The 15,493-nt window shown below is 43.7% G+C and overlaps 1 protein-coding gene across 1 annotated transcript in view; it reads left to right on the forward strand.

Annotated features, from left to right (window-relative positions):
* Window positions 1–2,575: 2,575 nt before the first annotated feature.
* nhsl3 (NHS like 3) overlaps window positions 2,576–15,493 on the forward strand; it is a gene marked incomplete at its 5' end in the record, with an annotated part of 33,794 nt that continues 20,876 nt past the window's right edge. Inside the window, one exon of the mRNA XM_083981778.1 lies at window positions 2,576–2,807. Within this exon, the coding sequence (XP_083837904.1) occupies window positions 2,576–2,807 (232 nt within the window). The remainder of the gene's footprint in view (window positions 2,808–15,493) is intronic.

Genomic DNA, 15,493 nt, shown 5'->3' on the forward strand with positions numbered 1-15,493 from the left:
TGACGGTATACGATGTAGGCCTATGTACTTGAGGGATGGAGGCTGTTACAGCATGATGGGTTCTTTTCTGAACCAGCTGACAGTGACATCTTGAGACCCTGTGCTAGAATTAACCCAGGAATCCCAACAGACAGGTCATTTATCTGCACCATCTCAGGAGCTAAAAGAAGAAGACTGAAGCAGAACTTGTGAATGTGAAAGCAAAAGAGCTGAATAACATCTCTTATAGAAAAGAAGGTATAGGGCTGAATGTTAATTACTGTAATAAATAGTGGGGCATTGTGGCAGGGGATGTCAATTATGACACAAATGTAAAACAGCTCTTGACTTTTGACAAGTGGTGTTGAGCCAAGTGCTTTGTGAGATTGTCATTACCTTTTACTGTGGTTATTAAAACTAAAACCAGGAGGCTGAGTTTGCGAAATAAATGACGGCTCATTATTATTTTATGTTTATTCAGCATGGAGATGTCTTACTACTTCTGTGACATTTATGTTGGGTCTTTACTTGGATTAACAAACGTACAGCAGTGCTTATGGTTGTTAGTGATTGGAGTCACAAGAGGTTAGAGACAGTTGATTGGTTGGTTCACAATAATGTACAGATTCTTTTTACAGTGTTTGGGTAGAGATGTTACAAGTATTAAAACGCACAGAGCTTAGACATTAGTATAGAATATATATATAATTGTAGTCTGTGGTCACAGGTGTAGTCTGCTCCCTCAAGGCTTCGACTCCTCCTCCACCTCCTGTCCTCCTTCTTCCCCTTCCCCTCCCCACATTTAAACTAGATAAGCTAGTCCTACCACACACATACACACATACATATGCACTGCACTCACTTCTGCCCCCACCACACACACACACACACACACACACACACACACACTGAGCATGTCTGTTTTGACAGTGAGTACAAGTGGACAAGACTTAAAGGTAACTGGCCTCTTGTGACTCGCTCTACCTGTCGCTCTAATTGTGTGTGTTATTTTTAACAAGGGGTGTCGTGTTTCCACCTGGCTACAGGGTGACAGGAAAGAGACACTCCCGTTTATCTGGCTTCACCTTTGCCAGACCACTTTCTAACACTGGACTGGACAGTAGTTTTCCAGGAAACTTTGTCATCAGATTTCCTTTTTAAACCTTTTTTTTCTGGAGCAAAAACATCCACCTGTCCCTTTTTGTGAAAACAACAAAAGAATAACACGAGGCTTGTCGTCTTGTACTGTGCTATGATATGGATACACTGATCCAAGGAGTGTATTTGTCTTTCCTAGCTTCCATGATGATCTGCAACCCAGGGGTTCCTCTCCTGAGGGAGACTGGGATGACTGCACCTGATCCCCGGAAAGGAGGGTAGGAAGAAGTATGAAAGGAAAGCCAACATCATGACAAGAAAATACTACTAACCTTTAAGGGTCAAGTCAAGGACTTGACACTCAATCTGAAATACTAAATCCCAGCTGTTTTGAACCAGCCAGCACTGGAATGGAGTATCTAACTCCTAACAGCAGCGTGAGAGGTGGGAGGAGAGGCTGGCTCTCACACGGAGGGAGGGACTGACTGTTCAGAGAGCATGGAGCTTCATTCACTCTGCTACACACATACACTCACACACACACACTCACACACACACACAAATGCTCTGCAAGGCTGTTCTCAGGCTGAGGGAAAAGAGGGGAGCGCAGCAGACGACAGCACGATCGCTGAGTAAGTTGTACACACGTCTGAACATTTCGCAGTGCGTATTTAGCATTGTTTGTTTGTGTTGAGAAAATGCATGTGCTCATCTGCGTTCCTTGTTTGCATGTCTTTAGAAAGTAAAAAAGTATGCATTCAAAGTATTTTCCACTGTTAGTTTTATTGAATTAATCTGCTTTTTCTTCTCTAACTCACCCGTAGTTACTTTTCTGCTGATGTGAACCACATGTCACACTTGCATGCACACACACACACACACACACACACACACACACACACACACACACACACACACACACACACACACACACACACACACACACACACACACACATATACATAGACGCTGCAGAGGTCCAGTTCTCCCTAGGGCTTCTTCTCTACAAACACAAAAATGAGAAAATAGGAAGAGTGGGGGCGGACAAGTGAAGGGAAACCTTTAGTAAGACAATGTGGGAATGCTCTTGGTCATGATACAGTGTTAACAGCCATATCTTAAGCTCTTTATTTTGTAACAATCCTCTGTGAGTTTGACTTATTCTAGTTAATCTCCCTATTCTAATTAGTCTGGCTTTTTTCATCATCTTGTTCCTGCTTTCTCATGTCACCCTGTGCTCCCTGTGGCTTCCATTTTCAGCTTTTTTTTTTTCTCTCTTTTTCCATCTCACCCTGTCTCTCTCATTCTGCTGATCTCATTGTTGTCCCAGGTGGTGACAGACAGGAAAAACAGAGACACAGAGTGAGGCCAAAGAGGAACAGAGGGGCTTCATCAACCCCCCCGCCCCCCAGAAGAAGGGAGACTTCAGACCCTGTAAGGACGCACACTGATTTAAGGGAAAAGTACTGGGCCTTAACTCCCAGGACCAACCTCGGGGATGTCCCGGAGGAGGTCTACAGGCGACCTGGTACCCAGGGACATCACTGAGATCTTAGCCCGGGAGGCGAGGGCTCAGCGTGGGCAGAGGAAGCCGGGAAGCTCCCTGGGGCAGGCCTTCAGCTGGTTGAAGGGGAGCCGCAAGAAAAAGAGCATTGGCAAGGGACTGAACCGAACCGGGACTGGTGTGACGGACGCCAAACTGGGACTTCAGAACCAAGATCCTGCAAAAGGTGAGTGGGTGATGGCATCATATAGACAACAGAAGAATCTGACAAACAAATGACTTTAAATATCAAGACTTTAGCACATTTACAATAATCTTTGAGTAGCAATGGGTCATTACAAGTGGAGTGTATAGAATTAAGCACTAGAGAAATATTTAACTGGATTGTCTCTTTGATTATATTCATGAGCATAAATCAAACACCAAAATCAAAACTTACATATGTCTAAATCTAAACTAACAAAATGATATAGTTCATCTTTAACTCATTGAGTGCCAGACCTTTTATAAAATGGTCAGTGCCATGTGCCAGCGTTTCGGGGCATTTTGAGTAATATTTTAAGACCAAGAGAATATTTTGTATTATGACTCTGAAAACACAAAATAGCTCAAAGGAAAGAGGAGACTCTCTATTTAACTAGGGAAAAACCATTTGTTTGTACCTTGTTCCATTCTTAATTTATCTTAAGTTGAATAGAGCCTGGTTGCACCAAAAAGACCACTTTTTTTCTAGAAAGCTGAGAAAAATGCATTTTTGTGAAAGAGAGTCTCTCAAGAAAAACAGTGATTTATCCGTTTTAATTTTGGCTTCAAAAACATGTAAGACATCTGAAAATTTCATTTCACATGTTTTTTCATTGTACAAAAAAAAAAAAAAGTAGGAGTCTTACTCTGCAGAGTGATGCCTGCTCTCCTACTCCTCCTGCAGTTGCTGCCCCCTCACCCTCTCCTAACCCCCTCCTCCCCCCTCCCCTCCCCCCTCTCTGCCCCTCCCCTCTCCTACTTCTCCTCCTGCTACATCCCCTCGTCTCTGAAGGAGGGAGGGAGACGTCATGGCGTCTTCAGCCTCTGTGCTGGACGCGGCCGCGACAGCGACGCACCGCGCTGATCTCTCGGTTCGTCGTCACGACGTCGGTTTACAGCAACTGGTGAAACTGACTCCGCGATCCGCTTTCGCTTCGGCATTTCGGTGCTGATCATCTAGATGTTTACCTTTCCTGCCTCCTCCGATCACTTCATGCTGGAGCTATGCTAATAGCACCGTGGCTAAGCTTCCTCCAGCTCCACGTTACACTTGTTCCAGGCTCTGCCCGTCGTTTTTCTCTAGAAATAGAAACTTTCCCCAACTTTTTTATCTCTGTACCGATCGCACTCCGGTCTTCTCCTTCCTCTTCACTTCTTGCTCTGATCTACAGTCTTCTTCGTTCTACGCATCCCAGAAGCCCCAAAATTACTCACAGTGTGCGCAACAGCGTCCCCATTTACCAGCCGCAGAAAACTGCATTTGACGTATATATACGTCAATGGCACTCAAGCGTTGGATTTTGATTGACGTATATATACGTCAATGGCACTCAATGAGTTAAGGTCACTAATACTACATTAATAAATATTTATCACGTTAACAATTGACCCTCGGGTCTGAGGAGTGTTTATTCATCTCTCAGCTCTTTGTTGGTTTTATTACACACATCATCATCTCTCTCACCGCTCTGATGAACCCATATTTTGGCTCAGTGGTTCTCTGCAAAAGTCACTGTACGCAACTACTGCAACTCGCTGGTGAGCATAGTAGCATTTAGTAGCTAAGGAGCCAGATATTTCCCTCATGTGATGGTGGAGAAAAAAAGTAGAAGTTAAAATTCACCAGGCGCCAAAAACACAACTCAGAATCAATGCTAAAGTTGCCCCATGTCAGTTGGAGGTTAAAAAGTCACAATCTTTAGCATATAGCATCAGAGCGAAAGCATTTGCCCCAATAGCTGAACTAACGATTATGCTCCCAGCCTATTGTGCTGCCCCCAAGTGGCCAAACTATCCACTAACGGAGGTTTTAGATCAGAAGAAGAATCAGCCTGAGGTCAATGAGAGGTTCTGTTTCTGTCTCCAATAAGCTCGGCATACAAGTTCTGTCAAGGCCCAGATTAGTTGCAGATCAGGGTTTTGAAGCCATGGTTTACTTGTTTGGCAACTCTGCAGGATAATTCTGTCTTGTTTTGTCTGACGACAGGCTCACTGCATGGTCACGAAATTTCCGTGAACTGTTTGGACTTTCGGATTAAGATGGGAAGTTAAGAGATATTTTGTTATCGTCAAGACATCGGCCTGTGGGTTTATAACCTGGAACCAGTGACAAGCACATACACAGATACAGACTGACACAGAGGTCTAATCCCCTTTTTCTGTTTACTGATGCGTTTGCTTGGTCGGCAGCACAGAGATTACCCACAGTCCCCATTTCCTGTTTTTGTTCCACCTCTAAAGCCACCCCTTTCTCTTCTGTCATTGTATGTGTGTGCATGTGTGTGTGCACGTTACTGTAGTAACTATCCAACAACTCTTGGAAATCCAGATTCACAATGTTTTCAGACCTTTTTTTTTTTTTTTTTCTGGCTAGCTTCATTTGTGGTTTTTGTGTCTGTTCCGCCTGGAAAGGACTTCCATGATCCCTTATTATGAGAACTATGAACACTGGATGGGTAACACAGACTGTGACTCCATTTGAAACCAAAGATGAGATTTAAAAAGTAGCAGGGCTGATAACTCCCCAGAAGATAATGTGGTCAGAGCCTGATGGTAAGAATGTGTGGGAACTGTATTTATGGCATTTTGATTTTCCCGTTTTAAAACTGAGAGGGACCGCAGTCGAACATGTCCAAGACACAGATCACGGAGCGTCCAGTCAGACCATGTGAAGATGACTGAGGTTTTCACTCATTCACTGTTTTCCCATAGTGTTTTACAGCCATTTAAATGTTGTTTAGTTTAAGATAATTTGGAAATAAGATACTGTGACTGTGGTCGACTATCTAAACTAACTGCAGACGGGTTTAGAGCAAGTTTAAAAGTTGTATTTTTGGAGAGAGGATCTGTGAAACCTTTAAAACAGAAAGTGAAAGTTAGACAGGACGCCAATATTGCAAAGAGCAGCTGAAAGTCAGAGCCTGGATCTTGTCAGAGTTATCCTGCTGTCATCACACAGGAGGTCTGTAGCCTGAGGAGTCCTGTCTGACTCCAACAAAAGCAACAATCATGCACTTTGACTGAGTGATTTGTTCCCTAATTTACCAACATGAACAGCTGGTGCTCCCTCTCTCCCACCTGTGAATTTGTGTGTCTGCGTGCATGTGTGTGTGTGTATGTGTGTGAACAAATTATTAGGCTTGCTTTGTCTTTTTCTCTTGTCTCCTGCAGAGAAAGTGAGGGAAGCCTGCTTTTTCCCACCAGTAAATAATTGGTACACTCACTGCACCTTTATTTTCTTCTCACTGCTGTGGTTCATTCACCCTGAGCTCACTGGGTGACTTTAGAAACATGACAAGCTTTAGTTAGTACTACACACACACACTTATTTCTTAAAGCCCCAGTATGTAACTTATTTGGCTTTTTATTAGCAAAAATCAAATATTGCTTTCATAAATACGTATTTCACTGAAGTCGAATCACACCCGCATACAAATGAAAGCTTTCTCGTACCTTAGAATGAGTTATTACCAGTCGTTACAAATACATAAGTGGGCGACGCACTGTCTGTCTGACGTCTGCCCAATTTCACGTGAATGCAACATCAAGAATACGTTCCGATATGCAACCGCACCGCTAGATGGGGGTAATTCCTACAAATTATACCTTTAAGACACACACATGTTCACATTTTCATTCTTCCCCTTGTCTAACTGTCTGTTTGCATTCAGACTGGCAGGTTAATATGAATAGAAGGTGTTCGTCCAGTTAGTTAAACATTTTCTACGATTATTAAACTAGCAAACTAAAACATAGTTTTATAGTTGGGTGAAGAACGTGTTACTTTAGCCTTGTATTCTTGTATCACTGCACATTTTTGTTTAAACTTGCCACCCTCAGTGAGTACACATCTTTGCTCTGTCCCCTTGTGTCTTCTTACACATTGCTCTTACTGTAATGTCTTTGTTGGCTGGTTTACGTTGGCTCTGTCATCTCTGCATGACTGGCTCCGCTGTGATCCAGTGGTCAGTGGTCCGACTCTGACTGCCCGCTATATTTTACAGATTCCCCTCCTGTAAAAAAAAAAAAAAAAAAAAAAAACACTCTTTGATGTGCTGAATTCCTGTGAGCTGTGTATTAGAGTGGTTTGTGTGTATGTGTGTGTGTCCGTGCGTGTGCGAGTGCGTTGCAGCCTGGATGCCAGATTGGGCCTAGAGTTATGCGATGAAGGGGAGAGATTACAACGAATGACAAAGCCCCATTCAGCCTTGAGAGGACTCTTAGGGAACAGTCTCTCAATGCTTTTTTAATTAAAGCGACTTCAGAGCGTGCGCACACATACACACACACACACACACACACACACACACACACACACACACACACATACACACTCACACAAACACATGTCTCTGTTTCTCAGGTTTGTTGCAGTTGCCTATTCATTACTGTGTGTACTACTGTTTTTGATTTGCGTCTCAGCTTTGCTCAACATCCTCTATTCAGCAGCAGTGTGTGTGGGTGTGTTGGTCTTCACTGCTTATTACTGTGTAATCAGTGTGTGTGTGTGTGTGTGTTTGTAGTCGTGCGTGGACGTCTGCAGCGCTCTGTGTGTGACCGAGCGCTACCCAGTATCAGAGGGTATCTCTGTTTGTGTGTGTCAGCGTCATATTGCTGGGCTTAGGGCGGCGCCATCCCAACACTAGCACTCATTACATCACCTCCACACACACACACACACACACACACACACACACACACACACCCACATGTGCACACACAAGGGCGTATAGAGCCCCTGCAACTACCTGCTTTGTCCAGTACAGGCCATCTTTGGCCGGCAGTTTGGGCAGTGAGGTCATCGTGCGCAATCCCTAGGATGCCGCGTGTGTGTCCGTGTCCGTGTGTGTTGTCATTGTTTTCTACATGTGTTATGCATTTGAAGAGGATACTTGTTTTTACTGTGTCATAAATGCAGACTTTGTAAATCTGCTTGTTATGGATCCCATTGTTTGCTCCGTTTTCTCTGTCGATTCTCTCCGTCTGTGTCTGTGTCTGTGGGATGTACAGTATGTGTGTGTGGGGGGCTGCCACATCAGAAAACACAGTCAGGGTGTGTAGATTTATAAAATATAGTGCAGATTATAGACCTGGCAAAGTAAGTGTGGAGCGAACGTCTTATTACACAGAGGGAACACTGTACACAGCCTGAACTCGATTACAGGCCACAACTCAGGGACACTTTAATACAGCAGGCGTGAGAGGGAGGAGTGTGAAAGTTTAATGCAACCCCAGCGAGCACCCATCACCACACACACACACACACACACACACACACACACACACACACACACACTCTTTGATGAGCGAGGTAATTTTACCTGGGTAAGCAGATACCTCCAAACCCTCATCCATCACCGCAGACCTGAAGCCACGCGGGTGAGGTAAACGTCTCTCAGGCAACGGCATTGTGAGGAGCATGTTGCCGTGGCAGCAGCACAATAGGGTCCAGCTGTGATGTCAGAGTAAAACATTCATCGTCCTTCAGGTCACGTTTTAACAGTAAAGTAGCAAACAGCAGAGTGGGAGAATAGAGATGGAGAGAACATTAAACTGAGGGAACAACATCTGCACTGTTAGCGAATAGGATGTTATTGAATGTTATTGATATGTTCCATACAACTTCGAGCATCAGGCAGGCAAGCCCTTACAAAGTACACATATTATAGACACATACGTAGACTTGTAATCAAAATCAAAATCCTTTTCCAAATGCATTGTTTATGGAATAAGAGCTAATGGGTTGTTTTATAGGAAGTGGAGTGTGTTTGATGTGGCGAGGACGCAGCTGGAAGACATCAGCGTGGGACTAAGGGAGTGGGAGTCTGTATACACAGGGATATTCAACTGATTTACCCTGAAGACTGCGTTTGTGTGTATGTGTGTGATTGTGTGTGCCTGTTACATAACATGTTGTAATAGATACACCTGTTGAGCAGTGTTTACCTGATCCAGCTGTGTGTTCCCCCCTTCTCAGTTTTTTTTCTCCAAAGAGAAGAATAGACCAGACGATGACAAAGCAACTCAGGAATCCAGTCAGTGTTGAGTGAAGTGACATTTCGAACCATATATGTTCTGACATCTAGAGTCCGAGCGAGAGAGTGTCCTTTTATCTAATGTTTGTCTCTGACTAAAGCTGTAATTACGCATTGTGATTGATCATCCAGCTGACCTTCTATAGCCTCACACGTTTTATTTAGCAGGCTGCAGAGTCTCTGTAAAAACTGTTTTACATGTTCTGCACGTGCTATCCCATACCTCCATTAGACTTATAGATGTTTGCAAAGTCAACACCCACAGAAAAATAGTATGATTATTTTCAAAGTTAATTAATCAGCCATTTATTTTCTTGGTCAACTCATCAATTGTTAGGAGCATGAAATGGCAAAAAGTAGTAGTAAAAAAATAAACCTGTCATCCCAGATACCCAGAGTCCAACATGTTTCCTGTTTTGTACAACCAACAGTCCGCTACCCAGAGATATTGGAGTATTTTTACTTGATTATCTAAATTGTTTCCTAATTGTGATCAACTAATCACCGCAGCTCTAAAAGTGATAACAGCTGAGGTTTTGAACCCTGAACTGAACACATGCTCCACAGCTGTTTGTCTTTTTTTTATATACTGTATATATACAATGGCTTTCCACTGTTATTGAGCACTTTAACTAACCAGGGGGGGACAGAGAACACACAGTGTCATTCAGAGTAGTGTGAACTTAATAATTTCCCTTTTCCCAAGTGCTCAGCAGCAGAAAATATGCTGGAGTCAACAAGACATTTTGAACACACAGTCAAACTGCACCTGAACAGAAAAAAAAACCTCTAGTTGTGTAACTCAATACTTTACTTGCCTGTAGATGGCGCTCATTAGCATTTTTAGATGGGCAGCTACTCCCTTTGCCAGAAGGTGCTGCAGGTTAAACTGAATCAAAACTTCATCTCTGCAGCTGGATGTTACTGACTGAGCATGCTAATAAATGCTCTGCATCGATGCCTCTTTAGGATTTTCTTATTTATTGTGATAGCAGAGTCTTGCCACAAGATGGGAGTGCTTGGCTGATGTTGGCAGATTTACTGCATGTGAGGATTTATGTGAAAAGCCTTGCACCAAGGCTAATAGATCTCATCAAGGTCATATAGGTCAATCAATAATTTACATCTGGAACAGTTTTAAACAGATGTTCAAATTTGGACCACTAATCACACACACACACACACACACACACACACACACACACACACACACACACACACACACACACATACACACATAACAATAAAGTAGACACAGAGACATTTAAAAAGGTAGATTCCCCAATCCTTTCTTGCGTCTCTGGTGATGGTCACCCTGACAACCTCTTTCCCTGACAACTATTCCCTGACAACGGCATTCCTCTACATTGATGTCCTTTAATGTACTCATGTGCACACACACACTCTCTCACACACACACACACACACCCACTCTTTGAGTCCTTTGAGTTCTCTGCAGCTGTCAAAACCTAAAATCTCTCTCGACAATGACACGCACTTTGATCACACTCATATTTAAATGTATCTAGGGCATGGTTGGCACGGTACATTGCAGCTCGTAGGTGAAGGCTGGGTATACAGAGCGCTCAACACACACAGATGCACACACACACACACACACACACACACACACACACACACACACACACACACCATCTAAGTGCACTCTATGTCAGATGAGATAGTGGGCTCGGAGTACTGGGTGTGGTTCTGTTAGGGCTGCGTTAAGAGGCAGCGTCTCTCACTGAGCAGTTTATTGCAGATCGTTTTACACTTGGCTTGAGTGACATCATACTCTCACATCTTCCTGTGTCTCTCACATGGATGCATTTACACACACGCTGTAGCTGTGTGTGCCATTCACATTCATGTTTGGAAAGTCCCAGTAACTTCTCCTTGCTCTGAAGGAACCAAATCGATTTTCTTTTATAGCAAAAATGACGGGGGGATTATAAATTCTTTGTCCAGCACCCTAGCAGCCCTCCCCTTCCCCCTACAGTCAGTAAATCTGCTCTTTCTTTATTGGAGTGCTTTTTATCTTCCAGCAGTTCTCCACACACCAGAGTGGAGTGGTGAGAAGAAACATGATCAGGGTGACCATGGTGAGGAGAGTACGGTTTCATTTCTTACCCTTTTACCATCACTCCACTTTTCCTCGTCCATTTCATCCAAATATGGAATCTCGGTTTCACATGATAAGGATTTATATTGTCTCTTCTCCTCCATTTGTCTCCCTCTGACCCTCCTTCTGGATGCTTGCTATCGATCCACAAGCTCCTGGAGCGGTGTCACTGACACTGAGTGATGGCAGAGGTCTTGATGTCATCAGTGTGGGACATCCCCTGCTAAGTCACCGTGGTATTCAGAGGCTGGTCAACACTGAACATTTTTTTTAGGGATCTGGGGTAGGAGGGAGGGGCCAGAGGGAAACAGAGCATGAAGAACAAGATGATGAGTTTTAGTAAATATTCAGGGTGGTTTTGCTGCAATGTTGCCTTCTCTGCTTCTTTAGCTGTTAGCTCACTTTACTGTGATATTCAGCATACGTGATGTTACCTCTCTGGAGTTTTGCCCGTATCTCTGTTTCTGTAACATCTGGCTCAGCATCTGTATTCCCTCTAACCATAGCAGGAATGTTCTCATCTCAAAACAAGCTTTGATCTGTCTGACCAGTCGACTGTTCTTTATAGTGTTTATCTGTATGTGTATGTGTGTGTGTGTGGTGAGGAGTTTCAAAAGGTGGCAGATAACAGATCTGCACCAGTAAAGATCAGTTGAATTATTGAGCAACCTCCTTCGCTGTTTGTAGTTTCCACTCTAAACCTGTTATCTCAGTGCTTATTCCTGCGCGTAGACAGCACCGACATGTACCGCTCTCTTCCTGTCAGTGCTGTGTGTTTGTGTGTGTGTAATTGTGACAGAGGAATCTGTGTTGTCTCCATCACCACATCGCGTTGACAGGATCTGTCATCTGTACTCGAAACGATTTGCAGAAAGGATAACTGCTCAGTGAGAGAGGAAGTCAGGAGAGTGAAGTGTGCCATTAACCACTGCAGAGTGATGAGTGTGAATCAGTTCATTAGCTATATGTTGATGAAGGTATGTGTGTTTGTTTTTTTTTAATCCCTCTCTCTTAAACTGAAATTGCTCAGCTGTGTGAATGCTCAGCCTGGGAGCACCGTGATCACAGAGGCAGAGAGTGGGAGGGGCACTTGCACACACACACACACACACACTTACAAGGACACACATACATGCATACGCACACTTGGTAGTGAGCTTGTCAGTGCCGGATGCTGCCGTCGCTCCAGCAGCTGGAGGTTCATGATTAGAAGTGTGTCAGCTCAGAGAATAGGACTGATTGGAGTGTTTGTGTTGCATTTTTGTGCTCTGGATCCACTCGCACGCCTGTGTGTGTGTGTGTGTGTGTGTGTTAGCATTTCAGCTGGAGTGTATTTTGTTTCATAGGAATGGTGTCAGTGGGTCTTTAGCGCGCCAACACTACACCAAGGTGTGTATGTGTGTGTCAGCAAGGACTGAATCAGCAAGAATGATTTGACCACAGGGATTCAGGAATGCACTATTGAATTTCGCGCAGGGTGGGATTACAAGCTGGACGGCACGGGACTTGGGGAAGATCTTCTGAGGAGGAATACAGATGTAATGTTACAGGACGGCAAGATGAGAGACCCCCTTTAAGGGGGGCTGCAGGACTGCCCCACGATGGGGAACAGCATCCAGAAGAAGAAGAAGGTAGAAGCGGAGACAAACTACTCCGCACCCTCGTCCCCGAACCCTGCCCGGGAAAAAGCAAAAGGCTTCTGGCTGTTTGGACGCACAGACAAAGTGAAAACAGGTAAGAGGAGCGCAGGATGAGCTGATCCGTGTTGTTATGAATATTCATTTTAAAATCCTGACTGCCTGTTCAGGGAGGAGAGCTTTATGTTTCCTGCTTGTAAAGTCTGAGTAGTTTTGAATGCAAGTTGTTAGTGAAGGGATTCCATTGTGTCTGACTTGTGTGTGTGAGTGTGGCCATGTGCATGTAGATTAGTTCCTACAGTAAGCTTTTTAGGTGCAAGGTGACAATATTCCAATGCTGACTTTACCTTTGTCAGCTTCAAGGCTTCCTGTGTATTGCACAAGTGAGCAGAACAGGGTTGTGTTGTGTGTGGGAAAGTGTGGTTTTTGCCTTCTTGCTGCTCTGCTGTTTGTTTTTTTCTCCTGCTGACAGATGAGCACAGTCACAGAGGATTTTAATTGAACACAGTCTGAATTCGCCCCCAAAACCTCCCTGCACCTTAATGCCACAGTGTGTGTGTGTGTGTATATGTTTGTGTGCGTTTGAGTGGGGGATTATTTTATGCCTCTGCTGTTATTGCCAAGCCACTATACCTGCAGTGGGAAACAGAGCTTAGACAGCCCCACACTGATCATTGTCTCCGTTAACTGTCCCTGAAGCAACAAAAAAAAAAACACCTGAATAACAGGTTTAACACGAGCTCACAGTGACACAGACAGATTGTCAGATAATGTTCTGGCGCTGAGATTTTGTATTGCAGTAGATATTTTCTTTTTCCGAGATGTTGTTTTCTCTTTCATTTGTTCCGCCGGCACCCAGGTCTACTTTTATCTTTTTGTTATTGTGCATCTTAGAAAATCTGACGTCAAATCTTTTTTTTCCCCACAACTTCGCTTCACTGGCAAAGTATTTTCAGCTTTTTGACTTCAAACACGGGCGGAGACAACGTGGCCAAGTTTGGATGGATATAAATATGTCCACATTTGCTTCACAGTGGATGTGTGAAGACTTGTGACGAACAGATGTTGTTGCCTGCCACACGTGTTTGTTGTTGCTTTCATTAGAGGCCGTCATGGTTACACAGCCATTAGCTGGAGCCGGTGCATTAGAATATTACCAAACGCATTTATCTGATTGTGCCATTAGACAACATGAAATATAACAGCCATAACAATCAGGCCGAGATGAATCAATAAGTAAGGACTTCCATTTTGCTTGTGGGTGTGTTTTCTGAGGCAGTTAGACTCAGAGGAGAGAAATGTTTTGATGGTTTAGTTTAACTTTAACCCAACATGGCCGAAATTGCCCCCTTGATGCTGCTCGTTCCCATGGAAACAGCTAACCCCACTGACCCAAAACCTGTGGTGGTCATCTGTAACCGGACAGTTAAGGAACTACTCTTATGACAACATCAGGATGGCATTTGTGTGTTGTTGTGTGTGTGTCTACATGAAAGACAGACTATGCTCAAAGTAGATAATGACTGTGTGTGCATATATACACATCTTGATTTGATTTTCTCTCTGGGTGGTTGATGTCTGTGTGTGTGTGTGTGTGTGTGTGTGTGTGTGTGTGTGTGTGTGTGATCGTCGTCTTCAGCTCTTCTGTATTCACCGCCCTCATTCATGGGGAGTTTATTCAGAAACCTGGGGTGTGAATGCATTCCTACATTCCAGCCCATTTTCATACGCATGGACACCCATCCAGCGCACAAACACACAACTTCTCAGTCACTTCTCAGATCAGGTTGAAATTAGCCTCACTTCTTTCTTTCTTTCTTTCTTTTTTTTTAAATGATCATTCTTTCTGCACACTATCCTAAAGCAGAGCTAAACTGAGCCAGAGAGAGTAAAAGAGTTTTTTTGTGTACACATGTTCTGGTTGCTGTCATGTCGATACAATACTCCTTGGCTTTATTTATACACCAGTAAACCACAGCTGATGGATTAAATCCATCAGTAAAGGCAGAGCTCATGGTCTGTGTGCTTCAGTAGCGCATGCAGCATGCAGGAGATGAGCTCAGTGAATAGATCCTTACTATGTTGCTCCTGGAATATGTGTCATATCCGTGGTTTTTTGGCCACGATCCAAACTATGAAAAAAAAAAAACCTTCTATAACACCTCAGGGCTTGTTGATGTTGATGCTCTTCAACACTTTGCAGACTAGGAAACGACTGGATGTCACACATGCACTACACTGCTCTGCCTGTGTTATTTTCAAGGTCAAAAGGGAGTGTGTTTTGTTCTCTTCTCATACTTCCCACTGGCTTTTGCTTAGTCACTGACCACCTCATCCTCATTTTTATTGGAGGATATTATCATTGTGATATTTAGTACGACTATCGAAACAGATGCTGATGGACTTTCTGTTTCATTAGTGGCTATGAAGATAAATGAGATGCTTTCATTTATTTTAAATGAAAACTTTATTTCATCTGTCAGTAATTCACACAAACTATGCACACAATTCACACAAACTATGCACACAAACTATTAGCGGACACAATATGCTGGGCGGAGTTGAGATGTTACCAGCTGAGCTAAGAGGTCACAAAGATGCCTATTCATCTGGTGATGTGAACACTGAGCAGCTACAGTGGACAGGATTAGCTCACTATGAACTCACTTTCCTGCATCCACAGGTGGTCAGAGTGATGCAGAAGGAGTAACACACACACACATACACACCCACACAAAGACCCGCTTTTGATGTTTTATAAAAATCATGCGATGCAGCTGATGGGTCTCCAGATGCTTCATATTACCTTCTCATAACTGTCCACTCTGCAGGGAGAGCCTCAGCTGGCTCTTATCACTGGATAGTCTGACTCAAA

Source organism: Trachurus trachurus (assembly GCF_905171665.1).
Source record: "Trachurus trachurus genome assembly, chromosome: 11".
In the NCBI taxonomy this organism is placed as follows: domain Eukaryota; kingdom Metazoa; phylum Chordata; class Actinopteri; order Carangiformes; family Carangidae; genus Trachurus; species Trachurus trachurus.